General features: G+C 40.7%; 2 protein-coding genes across 2 annotated transcripts in view; one reads left to right on the top strand and one right to left on the bottom strand.

Moving 5' to 3' along the window:
• Positions 1-75: 75 nt before the first annotated feature.
• Positions 76-4,384, bottom strand: LOC124379077 (neuferricin). Its single transcript, XM_046839143.1, has 4 exons — positions 3,996-4,384; positions 3,423-3,563; positions 2,422-2,608; positions 76-448 (listed from the first exon to the last, which is right to left on the bottom strand). The coding sequence occupies exons 1-4, from the start codon at positions 4,240-4,242 to the stop codon at positions 271-273; spliced, it is 753 nt and encodes a 250-aa protein (XP_046695099.1). The 5' UTR covers positions 4,243-4,384; the 3' UTR covers positions 76-270.
• Positions 4,385-8,496: 4,112 nt separating this feature from the next.
• The window catches only part of zzef1 (zinc finger, ZZ-type with EF hand domain 1), a 66,084-nt gene continuing 56,503 nt past the window's right edge, over positions 8,497-18,077 (top strand). The window contains 2 exon segments of the mRNA XM_046838942.1: positions 8,497-9,103; positions 16,441-16,585. Of these exon segments, the coding sequence (XP_046694898.1) occupies positions 8,639-9,103; positions 16,441-16,585 (610 nt within the window). The 5' untranslated portion in view covers positions 8,497-8,638.

The raw sequence follows: 18,077 nt of genomic DNA, 5'->3' as shown, positions 1-18,077 counted from the left end.
GCTGCGAATAAACAGGAATAGGATGAACCAACACCATCCCAAACACCCCCACACACACTGAAGCCTACAACGAAGTAGTGTTTTGTTTGTTTGTTTTTAATCTTACATACAACACCTTTAAATCTTCCCTGACTGATTCTCCATCCTGAAACCAGTCAACCCGTGTTATCAGAACACTATTGATCGCATAGGGAACTTATTAAACATGATATTGTATAAAATAAAGTTAACTACGGACACTGTATACAAAGTTTGAAAATCTCACAGCGATCAGTCTGGGTTAAGGGGACACGACTCTGCCTGAGGTGGACAGCCTTTGTACTGCTGAAGATTTCGGTTGTTTGATTGTCCTGAATCATCCAGTCGTACACACACACAACGCGTGTGGCCCGAACCAGGTGAGAAGAGCATTCTGGGAACGCCAGCCCAGTCTCTGTGCACTCCACCACTGAAAAGCATACAACCCAGATTATAGTCATTACATATTAAAGCAGCAACTTTTTATGATATGGAGATTTTGGATTTTCTGGAATAAAATTATTAAGCGATTTGTGATTAACACAACGTATCGTCCTGATAGTATTCAAATGGCTCTGGTGTTTATCTGACGTGCTCCAAGCTGCAAAAAATGATCACGAAAGCAAACATGAATTAATATTGTAGGCGTTACAGTTTGACTCACAGCAGCATATTTTCTTATAAAAAAAATAAAAATCTAATCAAGAAGAAGTGCAGACTTCTTTCTGAAATAAAAATATACTTCAATCAGGCTATTACATTTTTAAAATATGTTAGACATTTGCCTTGCTGTCACCTTGGTTACATTGATCATTTCATATTAATTCTCCAAACATTCAAACACTTGTTCTTGAGCTACTAAGAATCCCAGCACACCAGAAAACCTGATGTTTACACCACCTAGTGGTAGAGGCATAAACTACAATTCTTGGTAGTACAGTGGAACCCGGTTATCTCGCCCTCGGTTATCTCGCCAACCCTATTAAGTCGACGTTTTTGAAGTGGAACCGCCAAATTCTCGGTTTGTCTAAGCATTTTTTATCGGTTATGTCGACTTTTTTTATGTCGCTGAACTCTGATATCTCGAGCACAAGGGGGGGAAAATTTGCCATTTAACGTCGGTTATCTCGGTGCAGCCGCAGAAGAACTCGCGGAAGTGGCGGAAAAATCAAGCCTTACAGCTGCTACAGGTGTTGTATTGTATACTGGTGAATCTCTGCTGTTAGTTAGTGCACATATGCCTTTTGTTGTTAAATGTTATGCGATGAACGGGAGGCGAAAGCCGCGCTTGGCGGCACGGAACGTGGGATGAGCAGCAAAATCATAGAATGAACACCGGCAGGATCGGGGGGGATCCGCGGTGCGCTTTGGGAAGAAAAGAGCAGCCGTTGAGAGAGTGCCGGTGGGAAGGCACGTACCGGGATACACATGCGCGATAACAACGACCGCCGTGAACCAACATATACCAACAATAACGGACGGTGAGAGTGTGGAAGTTTAAATAGGAGCTGGTGATGATGATAAACGAGCACCATATGTGCGCGATTGAACCCGGAAACTTCAGAGAAAGCGGCCGAGAAAGCACCTGACGCGTTGAAGGGGGCCGAAGGGGGCGTGGCAGGTGGAGTCCTGACAGATAAACATGTACTGTATGTATTTTTATAGCATGCCTTCATTAAACAAATCGCGACAACGCTGTTGTGTAAAAACCCCTTCAAAAACACGTGCATGCACATTCTCATTTATTAACTCACATCATGTACATAAAGAAATTTAAAGCACGTTAATATACTGCCGCCATTTTGATTTTCGTTTATCTCGATCATCGGTTACCTCGATGCTTTTTGGCGACCCCCTAGGACGTCGACATAACCGGGTTCCACTGTACTTTGCTTCCTTTAAACTTTCAGTTGAGTAAAAGAACAAAAGTATTTGCCTTCAAAATGTACTTAAGAATTAAAAGTACTATGATTTATTATGGCTCTAATGTTCCTTATTATTATTTCTGTCACAAGACTCTTGCTTATCAACTCGGTTTATTTTAAAAGACTAATGTTAAATCGTGCAAATAAGGTCACGGGTGTTGTGGCGAATTCGAGTCAGGAGTTTCTCCTATCATTAATTCCTCTCTAAATGTTCTATTTGCTGTCAAACTGATGCTGAACTGTATGTTGGTGAAAAGCAGATACCACCAAATAAAAAGGAACGACTGATTTTAAAAAATGTAGTGAAATAAAAAGTTATCATTTTGACTTTGAAATGTAGTGAAGTTAAAGTTAAAGTCTCCCCGAATGGAAACACTTCAGTATGTACAGATATGTGATAAAGCGACTTAATTACAGTAACGAATTACATTTACTTTGTTACTGTCCACCACTGGATGTACCTGTGTGTCAGAGTTACCTTTTAGTGGAGCACCAAACCCGTCCTCCTCGGTCCGCGCTCCACTCGGAGTTACAGGCAGGATAAAGTTTGTTTTCCTTCTCAGCCTGGCCTTTGAGTTTCAGCCCCTGAGCCAAAGAAGTCTCCGTCTGAAGCAGGACGTCGGTGGGCTTTCCGCCCTCACTGTAGAAACGACCAATGACCTTACCTGTGAAGGAAACAGAGCAAACAAACGTGAGGAAAAAGTGGATCTCGTTTATCAATACTGTATTTTATTAACAATGTAACTGATTTCATGACAAGTCAGTTTTACTGCACAACTGAACTTTCTTTCGGCTTCTCCCATTAGGGGTCGCCACAGCAGATCAGCCGCATGTTTGATTTGGCACATGTTTTTACGCTGGATGCGTAATAGTTAGGATGCGGCGCTCTCACCGCTGCGGCCCGGGATCGATCCCCGGTCAGGGAACCAACCCCAGCCACTCTTAGTGCCGGTCCCAAGCCCGGATAAATGGGGAGGGTTGCGTTAGGAAGGGCATCCAGCGTAAAAACGTGCCAAATCAAACATGCGGATGATCCGCTGTGGCGACCCCTAACGGGAGAAGCCGAAAGAAAGTTTATTCTGGGTTGCGTTATACAGTGCAAGAGCGGCCTCTAGAGGCGGATCACTGACACCACTTGCTGTTTATTTGAAGTGTCTTTTTTTTTATTCATTTTGGTAAAAATTAAAAAAAACAATTAAAAAAATTTTTTTTTCTATTTGGTACTGCTGTCAGTTATTCATCCAACCTGCTGAATAGCTTTATGATTTATAGCATTTGGCAGATGCCCTTAGGGCGACTTACAACTGAGAATTTGAGGGTTAAGCTCCCTGATGCTCAGGGACCCAGCAGTGGTATCTTGGTGGTGCTGGGATTTTAACTGATGAGATTTCAATCCAAGATCCAATGCCTTAACCACTGAGCTACCACCTCTCTGATGCTTTCTGATCAAATGTCTTTGCGAACACCACCATATCTTACCTACAGGTGTATAGTCCTTCTGATAGAAAGCCAGCCAGTCATAGAGTGCCACTATTTGAGACGGAGACAGGTCCGAGACATCGTCGGTCAACCCTGAGTCTGTGAAATCGCCTGTCACAAAGGCTCTGGATGCATCTCTGCCTGCAACACATGCAGTTGCAACAGATGCAAGAGTTAGTATTTTGTGCACAATCCTTACATTTACAGCATTTGGCAGAAGCCCTTATCCAGAGCGACTTTTATCTCATTTATACAACTGAGCAGCCATGGGGTTAAGGACCATGCTTGGGGAGCCTGGAGTGGCAGCTTGGTGTGGCTGGGATTTGAACTCACAACCTTCAGATAAGTCCAATACTTTAACCACCAAGCTACCACCTCATACAGAGGGATTCCTAGATTCTCAGTGGGTGAATCCCAAGAATCAGATTTCGGGTTATACAAGGTGTTGGATCAGGTCCAGCTCCATTTCCTGCATTTTTGTTGTTGTTGCTCTGCACCCTGATTACGCCCCCTAGCCGTGCCTCTTATGTAAAGCATTATATATAGGGTCAGAAAGTGATGCTGGAGAAATACCTGCAAAAAACCGATAACCTCCAGCTCGCCCATAGTGCTTCCTCCCCTTTTCAACATTAAACACCTGGCCTAAAATTGCCAGGTAAAGTCCTTTGCTGTCCTTCTCCCCGTTATAAAGTGACAGCTCTTCCTTGCTGAGCACCAAATCCTGATCATCTCCCGGCTCAGAAATCCAAAAGTTCATCCACTCAGACCCGCTCCACAGCGCCAAACTCACTGAAATAAGCACCACAACATATTTTATCATTGTGCTACTTTACAAACATAACCGGGACACGAAAAAAAATATAGCTCTCTCAAACACAACAACATAACCGGCATCCTCAACACCAGGATAAACACAAGCGTGAAGCGAGCATACACTTCCGGGTTTGGGCTGATCGTAGTGCGCATGTCTGTTACTGAATGAACGTCGGTGTGTAGACTGTGATGCAGAAGGCAAAATTATTTCTTAAAAATACTTGTTTTACGAATGCTTGCACACTAAAATTAAAAAAAGACACACAAGGAGCAAAAGATATGCACATTCTCAGCCTCACACTTTGCAAAACATTACATACATTGTTGTATAAAGCACTAAACACACTTCTCTACAGAAATCTAACATAATGTCACTTCTTTGCCATTTCAAGGCACTGATTTCTAAAATACCACTCCTACAAACTAATTATCTAAGTGTGCAGACACTTAGGTGCTTAACTGTAAACTCAACAATCAGGTGTACGCATTATAAAATGGCAACAGGTGATCTTTCTACACTCCTGTCTACAGTACAATATAGACAAATACTTGACCTCCCTCAGTACTATTTGGTGCCATTCAGTGTGTCCCATGTTTGAATGTCTTATCTGCTGTCCTGTGACTTTTACAGTAACATATTTCGCTTGATCAACATAGAATTAAGGTTCGAAAACTTTGAGTAGGAAGTGGCCCCCTATTCAAAGAGGAACAAGAGAAAGCTATGATAAACATGACCAATAATGTGATCCGTCTCAGAAATTCAGCCAAACATCCTGAACGACCACACAGTTTTCAGTAATGCCCATCAGGTCTTTCTCTCAACACTGTGCCGAATCCTTAAAAAAACATCATATACAACTGAAACAACTCAACTAAGTGCCATTTGAAGGAAATTATAAAAGCAAGAAAGACATATTGCATGAATATGCCCCTGCTGATTTAATCATATGTGAATTTATCTTCATAGATGATGCTTGGTCGAACCTGACTAAAATAAGAAGAAAGGGAAGAAAACTTAACTAGCCATTTAAAATGTCCTGGTCCAGTGTGGAGGCAACATTACAATGTGTGCTGCAGTTATGCAGAATGGGGTCGTCCACCGCAATGCCGAGTTAGGTCCTTACAATATGGCCCATATTCTCAAATCTTTAGACAGACTACACAACATGGTCAGAGCAGAAGAACAAATGGATGCAGAGCAGATGAGATCCCTCTGGTCCAAATCTGGTTTCATGATCATTCACAAACTTAATGCTAAATTGTATATTTAAAAAAATTGTTTATCATAATACTTTAATATTGAATCATACAATTTTATATTGTAATTTGCCAATCCAAAAATTTTGAACATCAGTATTTTATTTATTTTTTATTTCAAGAAACAGGAAGAAATAAATAAAGAAAAAGAAACGATAAATGTAGATGACTAAACAAGGCTTGTTTATAGCGTTAAAGCAGATAGGGGCATAAAATCTATTCTCAATATAATGTTAATGTTTTTATAATGACAATTTGTAGGAACCTATATTGTGGATCTTGAAAATATTTATTTGTTTGGCCAGACTGACACAAATGTAAACCAGCCATTAGAGTTGCACAAGCCAGTGCACTCTTAGTGCCGGTCCCAAGCCCGGATAAATGGGGAGGGTTGCGTTAGGAAGGGCATCCAGCGTAAAACATGTGCCAAATCAAACATGCGGATCATGAATCAGAATTTTATACCGGATCGGTCGGGGCCAGGGTTACCAACGATCGCCACAGGTATCATTAACCGACAGGGTACCGGTGGAAATTGGGCTCCTGTTGGCCGAAGGAGGAGAAGGAGAGAAGGAAGACGTTTACAGATCGGCAGGGAAAGAAGAAGTGTAGGAGAGTGGAGGTTCGGGTGGGCACTATAAATGTTGGTACTATGACTGGTAAAGGGAGAGAGGTAGCTGATATGATGGAGAGGAGAAAGGTAGATATGTTGTGTGTTCAGGAGACCAAGTGGAAAGTGAGTAAGGCCAGGAACATTGGAGGTGGGTTTAAACTGTTCTATCATGGTGTGGCTGGAAAGAGAAATGGTGTAGGGGTGATCCCGAAGAAAGAGTACAGTAAGAGTGTAGTGGAGGTGAAGAGAGTTTCTGATAGGGTAATGAATGTAAAGCTGGAAGTTAAAGGGGTGATGATTATTGTGAGATAGAGGAGAAGGAACAATTCTGGAGTGAGTTTGATTAAGTGGTAGATGGTGTACCTAGGAATGAAAGATTGGTGATTGGGAAGGACTTTATGGGAAAAGGGACTATCAAGGAAAAGCCATATGAGGAGCTGTATGAGAAGTTGGACACTAAGGAAGGAGAAAAGGATTTGTACCGATTGGCCAGGCAGAGGGACCGAGCTGGGAAGGATGTGCTACAAGTTAGAGCAATAAAGAATGGAGATGGAAATGTGTTGACTAATGAGGAGAATGTGTTGAGAAGATAGAGGGAGTATTTTGAGCAGATGAAGAATGAGGAAAATGAGAGAGAGAAGGTTGGATGGTGTGGAGATGGTGAAGCAGGAAGTAGAAAGGGTTAAGATAGCTAGGTTAAGAGTGGAAAGTCGGTCGGACAGGTGACATACCGGTAGAAGCGTGGAGATGTTTAGGTGAGATGGCAGTGGAGTTTTTAACAATATTGTTTAACAGGATTTTGGAAGGTGAGATGATGCCTGAGGAATGGAGAAGGGGTTTGCTGGTTTTTTAAGAATAAGGGAGATGTGCAGACCTGCAGTAACTACAGGGGAATAAAGTTGATCAGTCACACCATGAAGTTATGGGAAAGAGTAGTGGAAGCCAGGCTGAGAGAAGAGGTCACCATCTGTGAGCAGCAGTATGGTTTTATGCCATGGAAAAGCATCACAGATGCATTATTTGCTTTGAGAATGTTGATGGAGAAGTATAAAGAAGGTCAGAAGGAGTTGCATTGTGTGTTTGTGGATTTAGAGAAAGGGTACTGCAGGGTGCAGAGATCGGAGTTGTGGTATTGTATGAGGAAGTCAGGTGTGTCAGAGAAGTATGTGAGGGTGGTGCAGGACATGTATGAGGACAGTGTGACAGCAGTGAAGTGTGCAGTAGGAACAACAGACTGGTTTAAGGTGAAGGTTGGACTGCATCAAGGATCCGCTCTGAGCCCATTCCTGTTTGCAGTGGTGATGGACAGGTTGACAGACAAGGTCAGACATGAGTCCCTGTGGACTAAGATGTTTGCGGATGATATTGTGATTTGTGGTGAGAGTAGGGAACAGGTTGAGAAGGGGCTGGAGAGGTGGAGGTACGTTCTGGAAAGAAGAAAAATGAAAGTCAGTAAGAGTAAGACAGAGTACATGTGTGTGAATGAGAGGGAGGGCAGTGGAGTGGTGCAGTTGCAGGGAGAAAAGGTGGAGAAGTTTAGGTACCTGGGGTCAACAGTGCAAAGTAATGGAGAGTGAAGTGAAGAAAAGAGTGCAGGCAGGGTGGAGTATGTGGAGAAGAGTGTCGGGAGTTATTTGTGATAGAAGGGTATCTGTGAGAGTGAAAGGGAAAGTTTATAGGACTGTGGTGAGACCTGCGATGTTGTATGGTTTAGAGACAGTTGCATTAACTAAAGACGGGAGGTGTACCTGGAGGTAGCAGAGCTGAAGATGTTGAGGTTTTTGTTGGGAGTGACGAGGATGGACAGGATTAGAAATGAGTTTGTTAAAGGGATAGGGCATGTAGGACGTTTTGGAGACAAGGAGAGGGAGGCGAGATTGAGATGGATTGGACATGTGCAGAGGAGGGACATGGGGTATATCAGTATGAGAATGCTGAGGATGGAGCCACCAGTAAGGAGAAAAAAAGAAAGGTCAAGAAGGAGGTTTATGGATGTGGTGAGGGAAGACATGCAGGTAGTTGGGTTGAAAGAGGCAGATGTAGAGGACAGAGGGGTATGGAGACGGCTGATCCGCTGTAGCGACCCCTAATGGGAGAAGCTAAAGAAGAAGAAGAAGAAGAAGAAGAAGAAGAAGAAGAAGAAGAAGAGACTGATACACATGTGCATGATCAATATACAAATTACTCTACAGTAAATAAGTAATGAAGAGAAGAAAAGGAAAGGGAACAGGGTGAAAAAAGAAAGAAATAAGCAAAATATTATAAAAAAAGATAAAGGAAAAGAGAGGTATTGGTGCAGTACTGGAGGGAGGCTCTAGAGGGGGGTCTTTGTTACACACGGGTCATGGTGGAGCATCGCGGAAGTTCGCTGTCAGATCCGTAACCCAGGCTGTGACGCTCGCCGACATCATATGCGGTAGTGACAGCGACCGAAAGCGGTCGAGTGGAGCGCGGATCTGGCGAAAAGAGACCGAGTCACGGAGCTGAAAGCGGTCAAGTGTTCGTGTGTTAGTCCGCACTAAGGACATCAGTGATGGGCAACGCAGAGAGCGGCGGCACTGGGAGCGGTGACGAGGAGGACATAGAAGCGGAGAGCCCGAGTTTCACGGAAGGCGGCCCGGCCTCTGCGGCGGCCACGGGGAGCGGGACTGGCGGCGGCGGCGGCGGTGGAAGCGGAGGAGGTGGCGGCGGCGGCGGCTCAGCAGCAGGAGGCTCCGGTTCGGGACGCAGCGGCAGGGGCTTGACTCACGCACCTGTAGCGGGCTCCGGCCTGCCGTCCCCGGAGGCCCTGATGGATCAGGTGCGTCTGAGGGAGGCGGCGGGCCGCGCCGGCGACACCAACACTCTCACCGTGTCGGAGTCCGCGATCGCACGCAACGAGAGCGCGCTGGTGCGCTGGCTGGAGGAGAGACTCGGCCGCGGCGAGGAAGCGCTCACCCTGGAGCAGTTCTGCGACATGCTGGAGAGCAGAGACGCGCAGCGGGACGAGTGTGAGGAGGTAGAAATATCCGTGCTGGATTTTTATCCCAAGAACACACACGCACACAAACACAAGTTAATGATCAACTGTCCAATCGGTGTCTAAACTCTTTACTAAACCACGCGCAGTCGGTAATAGGAGTAGTTTGTACTGCTGAATGTCCTCATAGAGCTGCATTTCAACCACATTGTGAATGTAAACATTGACATGCAGTGGAGTTGCCTGAATATTTTGTCCTCTGTCTACTATTTACAAATCTCTCTAACCCGGAAATCCACCCCTCACCCCCCACCCCCCTGTCCCCTGTCCCCAGGCAGGACACACACCTACAGTAACTGGGCGCAGAGGTGTCCTGACATAGGGAGGGTTGATCAACAATAATATCGATTTAGTCATGATTTGATTTTACCTTCATTAAAGCCCATGAAATAGGAAAGACATTTAATCATGTAGCTAGAAAATCATTAATATCTACATGAACACAGAACCACCATGATTGTGATTTTGGAAGACATTCAAAAGATTACATTATTGCAAAGATATTAAATATGCATGAAGGCATCAGATTTGCCCCCAGGAATACACCCAAGCCAAATTTGCTATGCTCTATAAATAGAAGGGGGGCATTTTTTTTCATTCTAAATCTGGGTATATTTTATCAAAATAGTGCCAAACAGGGGCAGAAAGAGTTTTTACCTCTGAGTGTAGTGATGTTGAATAAGCAGTCTTTGACCGAATTCAGGGGAAAAAAATTGCTGGAATATGCAAAGAAGCTATTCATATAAACAATAATGCTGAGTCAGTGCAATTCCAGAAGCATCATCAAGTAAATGAGGCATTAAACCCCCACCAAGAGATTGATGGCATTTGATGGTCCGGAATGAAGTGGACGTGAGTCTCTGGCAGAGAAAAATATACAAGAATAAAGGATCGACGGAGAAATCGATCCGTTACAGCACCAGCATAGAAACGGAAAATGTGATTTTATACATTGACTTGTATAAGGACACATTTTGTTGTTAAACAAATTCTATAAATATTCTGAAAACTCTGAAAATATCACTGAACTGGGTTCTGCTGGCTCATGAAGCAAAATTAAAACATATATAAATATATATTAGCCCATATATTTATAGAAAACATGGGGAAAACATCCATCCCACCCTGGTAAAATCTCAACAATCCAAATATTTTCAATTGAATTTCCGATAGTTCAGCTCATGCTATTTTTTTTGTATATAGTTATGATTAATATTTTGGAACCTCCGTGAGACGAGTTCTGATTGTTAGAAAGTGCAGACACTGAAATCGGCTACAAATGTTTAAATAAACTGATACAAATGTCCCCATATTAGCACTTTCAATCACTCAGGCCCTGCCGATTGATCAAGCAGAACAAGTATTAAAACTGCTGTTAGAGGAAACCACCAAAATCATTGTTTTGGTTGCACTGTATATTAAAATCTTGCTCTGATCTTCATCACATGGTGTGCTCTGAAAATGCAGTATATCCTGCTCTATAGCAAAACCTTTCCAGGTCTTTTTAAGTTGTTTCTCATCTTGATTTCACTCAACATTTATTATATTTCCATCCTGGTGTTTTTCAGACCTTCTCAGTAGTCGTTTTATTAGTTGCTGCTCTAACACGTCCTTTTTATCTGCAGGAAGGACTTGTAATGAGCTGTTGTTGTCTCAGAGCAGACAATACACTTGATATTGTCGTGGTTTTGAATTCGGAGGTCAAGTCAGAGGATGTTCATTCATTTTTAGTAACTGTGTCTCTGATTGGAGTTCCAGCTCTTATTGCAGGCGTATACTAAGGTGCTCATTTGGATAGTTGTTTGCGTGAAGAGATGTTTGGTAGAAGTCTCCAGTGTTAGCATTTTAAAATGGAATGAAGTTAAATTGAAGTCTCCTGCCTCGCCGAGGAAGGTTTTATGGTTTGCAGTTTTATTAACTCGACAATCTGTGGTGCAAGAGGAATAGAGCACTTTGAAAAGTCCTGTAATTGGAGCAACGTCAAGGTGGTAACAGTAATATGAACCATCAGATTATTTTCTTATAATTCAATGCTTTCAAGCATTTCATTCCTTTCATAATGCGCTTCATATCTCTACGAGCAGGAAACAGTAAATTGTCATAGCGGACCCACATTGACAATGTCAGAATTGATTGTGGTTAACCGCAACTTGTTCATTACACCTCCTGGTAACCTGATCACACACCTTAATGTGGCACCGCCCTGCCAATACAGAAAATTAAAGGCATGTGATTTTAACAATCAGTCAGGCAGCGTCAAGGATTCCTGCATTTTACTCCAATATTAGATTGCTCTCTGAAATAACACCCTGGTAGTCATTCCAATAAAAAGAGACGTTGTAACAGTGGAACATCGGAATAGACTTTTGTGTATACAGTACTCTCGAGCTACTTTAGCTGCTACAGGTTGAAGAATGAAATATTTACACGTTACCTCACCCACCCGATTATCTTATAGTGTTATTTAGTAAACAAAAGTGCCTGAAGCTGTTTTAATTAAAAATAGTGACTTTATTTACACAGCACCGTTCACCTAGTTCAAACCTGACTCAAGGTGCTAAGTAGTGTGTGCAAAAATCTAAGTGTATATTGAAGAAATATGCAAAATGTGAGCTCAGAAAAGACAAGCAGTGTGTTTTTCCGTGTTGTCAAAATATATATTTTTCAAACTTTGCATTTTTTTAATGGATTTATTTATATATACAGATATATAGAAATATATACCGTAATTTCCAGACTATTAAACGCACCCAAATATAAGCCGCACCCACTGAATTTGACAAAGATTTTTATTTTGAACATAAATAAGCTGCACCTGTTTAACGAAAGACAGCGTCTGTTACACGACTTGTATCTAAACAGTAGCCTACCAAGAAAGTCATTGTTTACTGTCTTCCTCCTTCCTTTCACAACAATTTCTCTCATGAGTTTTTCTTTTGGCATCGTCGTGCGTTTAAAAATCACCATCGGTGAAGCTTTTCTCCCGATGCCGTGCAGCTCAGAACACAGGTGAAGTGCGGTTTTTCATGCCCGGTTGTTTTCAGCGTGACGAATGAGTCGCTTTTCCTGTTGACAGTCCGAGTGAGTGGCAGGACAAACGTCAGAGGAACATCATCCATATTTATGATGTGGTGCGGCCTGATTCAGTGGGAGCGCATCTGATTTAATATAAAGAGTTTTGTTTTGGGGCTCAATTATTTGGCTTGAAGCTTGTGAACCTGGAAAAACCCCGTAAAAATCCATAAATTAGCCGCTTCATTGTTTAAGCCACGGGGTTCAAAGCGTGGGAAAAAAGTAGCGGCTTATAGTCTGGAAAATACGGTAGATGAAAAAATCCATTGAAAAATGCTGTAAAGAACAAATGTTAGTATTTATGTATGTAGTTTTACTCTCATTTATTTCTGACTTTCCGGGCAACTCTGAAGCACCTGATGTAGAGTAAACTCTGCTCAATATGATCTGACCTCAATCATATTGAATAACTTTGGGATAAATTGGAGCACTGACTGCACCCCAGGTCTCCTCATCCTACATCACTACCTGACTTTAGTAACACTCTTGTTTTCTGAATGAACCCAAATTTCCACAAGTGCACTCATAAATTCAGTAAAACTCTTTAGTCGAAACAAACAACAGCAAATGGGGACGTGGAATGAAATGCTAAAAAGCACATGCTATAATCAGATGTCCACAAACTTTTGTCTATATAGTGTAGTTAAGAGCAGAATCAGAAAAGAGAAGGTGATGATTCAGACAGGCGTCTTTTGAGAGTCATGGTAGTGACAGCCTGGCCAGGGAGCTAATCTTTAATGAAAATGAAACACTGCTTAATTAAACACTGCTAAAAGTTCGGAATGGACCTCGCAAACGCTGTGTCGTTATATAAAGTTTTAATTATTGTACTTTCATAATGTTTGTATATTTTAATTGGTTGGAAATAGAAACCATTTAATGGCCAAATGGCATACAATAAACTCTACACTTAAGAAAATCACTTGTTAAATTAACCTAATTTTGTGAATGACATTATATCTTCTGGAATTAGAATATCTCCATTAGGCAGTTATGCACGTAAATGGAATCACAAAGGAGAACCGTGTGTAGCAGTGGTGGCTGAAGTGCACAAACCATGTAGTATGCTGAAGTGCATTTAGTTGCTGTGTACCTTTACCATCCATCCATCCATCCATCCATCCATCCATCCATCCATCCATCCACCCACCCAATCATCCAATCACTAAATGGATCAATGAATATTAAAATGTCTTTGTGCCCTAGTCAATAAAAACAACAAGGGACAACAGATGTTTATAACAAACTATCCTGTATTTAACCCTAAACTACTCCTACATACTTTACATGAGGAATCTCTATCTCTACATATTGCCAGGTTGAGTGAAAAACTTCGTTTTGGCATTATGTGGAAAAAGTAGAATGTTTATTACAGTAGTAGTAGTGGAATGTGTACTACAAAGGAGAAGATACTACATGCTAGCCAAAAGGTTTCTTAGCATTTCAGTTTGACAGTACAGTGACCTTAAGCATGAGAAGTTGTTTTAGAACCCGATAAGGACCTCTAACATACAGCACAGCTGCTTGGGGTTATTAGAATTAGGTTAGGTCGATCTTTCACCAGAATGGACACTAGCTTAACAATTAGTAGGTGAGGAAACTCTACATGCGATTGGAAACTATTGATTTCACTCAGGATTAGGTTTTTTGAATGCCTACCCACACTCCCAGTACATTTTCTATCTTTTGCTGAGGAAAAAAATGGCAAAACACCATGTGCTATGAGTAATTTTCATGCAAGAAGTCTACTGCTAGTGATAGTCATAGTGACGTCATCATGCCAATGACCTAATCGGGGCGTTATCCAAGAGCTGCTCCAAGCTTCACTTATCTAAGTGATCTGCCTCGACACTTCCAGTCTGGTCTAGTCATCAGTCCAGAATAAATCTGCTCGTCTTGCGTTTATTGACCCGCATTGCTTGGCACTTTTGCCGCCTTATCAAGTGACGCTCATAGTGCTGCGAGGACTTTGTTTCGTTGCTCAATAGCTTTGATTTAGGCATGTTTGTGATGGAACGATTCAGTCCAGCAGTGGAAACGCACCCTTAACACCTGTCTCTGACCTGTGTTTTATTAAATATTTACCAACGCTAGTTTTAGAAATCAGCTCTGTCAGATATAATCAAAGCATTTTGACAGGGATACAAGGATGCTTGTAAAATGCATTAAAAGAAAGGAAAAAAACTGAAACTGGAATAAACCATGACCTTGGGGAAGTGGTAGCTCAGTGGTTAAGGCTCTGGGTTACTGATCAGAAGGTCAGAGGTTCAAGCCCTGTTATCACTGCTGCCACTGTTGGGGCCCTTGAGCAAGGTCCTTAACTCTTTGTGCTCCAGGGGCGCTGTATCATGTGTTTTGACCCCTCCTTAGGAATGTTCCCAAGTAACATTCCTAAGTTTATGTGCTGATGGACAATCGGTAAAAAAATATAAAGGAAAATTAACTTTCTGACCAATCAGATTCAAGAATCCATCATTGCTGTGTTATAAAGAAATGCTATTAACAAGATAGCAGAGAAATAGAGAAATTGTGAATGTTGAGGTATGAGTATAAAAAAAGAAAGATCAGTTCAACAGTTTGCATCTTGCTGTCTAGTCTTTTGCACACTATTTTATGTTTAGAATGGCCTCCAGTCTCTTTTGTATGTGTGTGTAGGTGTGTGTAGGTGTGTGTGTGTGTCCACCCCGATCTGACAGTGTCGTGGAGCTACGGTTTATTACATTACAAGATTCTGGAAATAAAGTGGTAATATTTGAAAGGCAAAAGTTGCAATATGTGCTGATATGATAAAGTTACAATAGTCATGACATTTTAAGAAAACTTCACAGTAACTTTACCAGAAATACTATTTTTGCACATGAACATTTCTCAGAAATGTAACTTTTTTTTTACACTCGCAAAACTTTATTCTCAAAATATCGCGACCGTTTCTAACATTTTTAGACATTCATAATAAATGTTTATGAAGTAATTGGACTTTTTCTCATAAAAACGATCCCTCTCATGCCGAATGCGACACGGCAGCTGACAAAAAGCAGGCTGTGAGCGCACTTCTGCGTTTCTGTGTTTGTTCAGCCATGTGCGTTTGATGTGCCATGCTATGTCTCCACCCTGTATTGTCATTTGTCACATGTCTTTATTGTTTGCACCTATGGGTACTTTGTGTTTAAAAACCCCTGTGTATCCATTTGATGTTTTTGTTGTTGTTGTTGTTGTTCGGTTCGTTTTATGGTTTTTGATCACGTTTTCGTTTCTCATTTCTCCCTCCTGTTTTGTCCTCGTCGTGACGTTCTGCCTGTTTTATGCTCAGATTTTTGCGTGTTGATTTGGATTTGTTGGCTGTAGGTAATAATAAAACATTGTTTCCCCACACTTGCATATGCCTCCGCTATCATGTGCATTCGCACATATAGTATGTATGACTGTCTTGGTGCAGAATATATATATATATATATATATATATATATATATATATATATATATATATATATATATATATATATATATATATATTTATTTTTTTAATTACATTAATGGCAATATGTATGTTTTGAATATAATGATGTCTCTGAAAACAAACTCGACTAAAAGCAAAATTGTTCCCACTGTTCAGTAATAGTATAGGATTTCTATATTAAAAGGCAAATATTTAGTTTTTCAATCAAAGAACTAAAAACGAAACATTATCGGTGCCTGTATTTGATCTGTATTTGATCATTCAATATCTTAATTCAAGCTGCATGTCTGACTGCTTGCTTGCATCTACTTGAAAGTAAAACGTCCTGATTGCCTGCTCTCTTTCCGCGTCCCATGGGATTCTACAGTGCTTGTCTCAGCCTAGCACTCTGCAAACCCTTTCACCAAGCTTACAGAAGGCACAAATAGTCTCGCTCTATTTGTATCTGTATTTTATAAACATTATCCAATTATTTTGAGTAATGAATTCCCATTTATAATCCGGATGACATGAATTTCATGCTCATGCACTATTCGGCTCATCTAATAAAGGTTTATTGATTAGTTGGTGAGTGAAGTGTTCATCTAATTAAACTTTTACCTATGAACAGTTATAATATCAAATGTTTTGCCACATTTTAGTACTACAAGCATGATGAGTTTAGGCTAGTCTTAATAATTCAACACAACTTATAGTCAATTTGTTTAAATTGCATGAAACTGAAGCCGAAAAATATCGTTATGTAACATACTAACAAACGTTGTGTTCTTTTGTTGTGTTTGATCAGGCTTTTGGTCAGTTTGATGCCGAGGGCGATGGGGTTGTCGATGTCGAGAGCATGCTCATGGCCCTGAAGAACAGCAACGGTGCAAATCTGCAAGGAGAACTCAGTCACGTGATCAGACAGTTACAGGCCTGCTCTCTGACTCCAGGTATGATCCAATGCTGTAGGATTAACGTTAACTGTTCTCTGTTTAGAAGAGGTTAATGTGTGAGGTCATTTTTAGTTTTTCTTTCTTGCTTTCAACCCGTCTTCCTTCCCTCCTTAGATCCATCCATTCAGTCATTCATCCGTCTATTTGTCTGCTTTAAAACATGCAACATGCAACACACGATGATGTATTGGGTTATAAAATATTAATATAATATAATAATAAAAAAAATAATAATAATTATAGTAATATAATAATAAAAAAATATAATAATAATTATAGTAATATAATAATATATACTACTACTACTAATAATAATAATTATTATTATTATTATAGTAATATAATATTATTATAATACCGGTAATATAAATAAAAACTATTATTATTATTATTATAAGTATTTGTAAATACCCAAGCGGGTGCCTTTTGGGCGAGAGGTTACGGTAAACAGACGACCAATCAGAGTACAGGTTGCTCTAGTTGATCAAATAAGGATATGTAATCGTGTCCGAATATAAACACACACATGTCGGCTGTTTAAAAAATGTCTGCGTGTTCTGCATCACAAGACTGATGCGAGAATGAACGTCACCGACACGTGGCTTCATTTACCACACATACTGACACACACTCTTCGTGTATCCGGCATCTGTTGTCTGACAACAATCAACTCCAGAGCTGCCATGGTGCCACTTCAGCAGCATTTCGCCATTAAATTTTAAAATAATCGTCGTTATACACAGACACGCAAAGGTTTTCATTACAGGCAGAAAAGTAAGAAAAACCTAAACTTTCTGTTGTGCAGAACATGTTTGTCAAAGTAATAACTATATATATATATATATATATATATATATATATATATATATATATATATATATATATATATATATATATATATATATACACAGTACAGACCAAAAGTTTGGACACACCTTCTCATTCAAAGAGTTTTCTTTATTTTCCTGACTATGAAAATTGTAGATTCACACTGAAGGCATCAAAACTATGAATTAACACATGTGGAATTATATATGGAATTGTATACATAACAAAAAAGTGTGAAACAACTGAAAAATGTCATATTCTAGGTTCTTCAAAGTAGCCACCTTTTGCTTTGATTACTGCTTAGCACACTCTTGGCATTCTCCTGATGAGTTTCAAGAGGTAGTCACCTGAAATGGTCTTCCAACAGTCTTGAAGGAGTTCCCCGAGAGATGCTTGGCACTTGTTGGCCCTTTTGCCTTTACTCTGCGGTCCAGCTCACCCCTAAACCATCTCGATTGGGTTCAGGTCCGGTGACTGTGGAGGCCAGGTCATCTGGCGCAGCATCCCATCACTCTCCTTCTTGGTCAAATAGTCCTTGATGCCTTCAGTGTGACTCTACAATTTTCATAGTCATGAAAATAAAGAAAACTCTTTGAATGAGAAGGTGTCCAAACTTTTGGTCTGTACTGTGTGTGTGTGTATGTATATATATATATATGAC

The sequence above is a fragment of the Silurus meridionalis genome, chromosome 25, assembly GCF_014805685.1.
Source record: "Silurus meridionalis isolate SWU-2019-XX chromosome 25, ASM1480568v1, whole genome shotgun sequence".
Taxonomy (NCBI): domain Eukaryota; kingdom Metazoa; phylum Chordata; class Actinopteri; order Siluriformes; family Siluridae; genus Silurus; species Silurus meridionalis.
The sequence above is the reverse complement of the archived record's forward strand: the minus strand, read 5'-3'. Positions and strand labels throughout refer to the sequence as shown.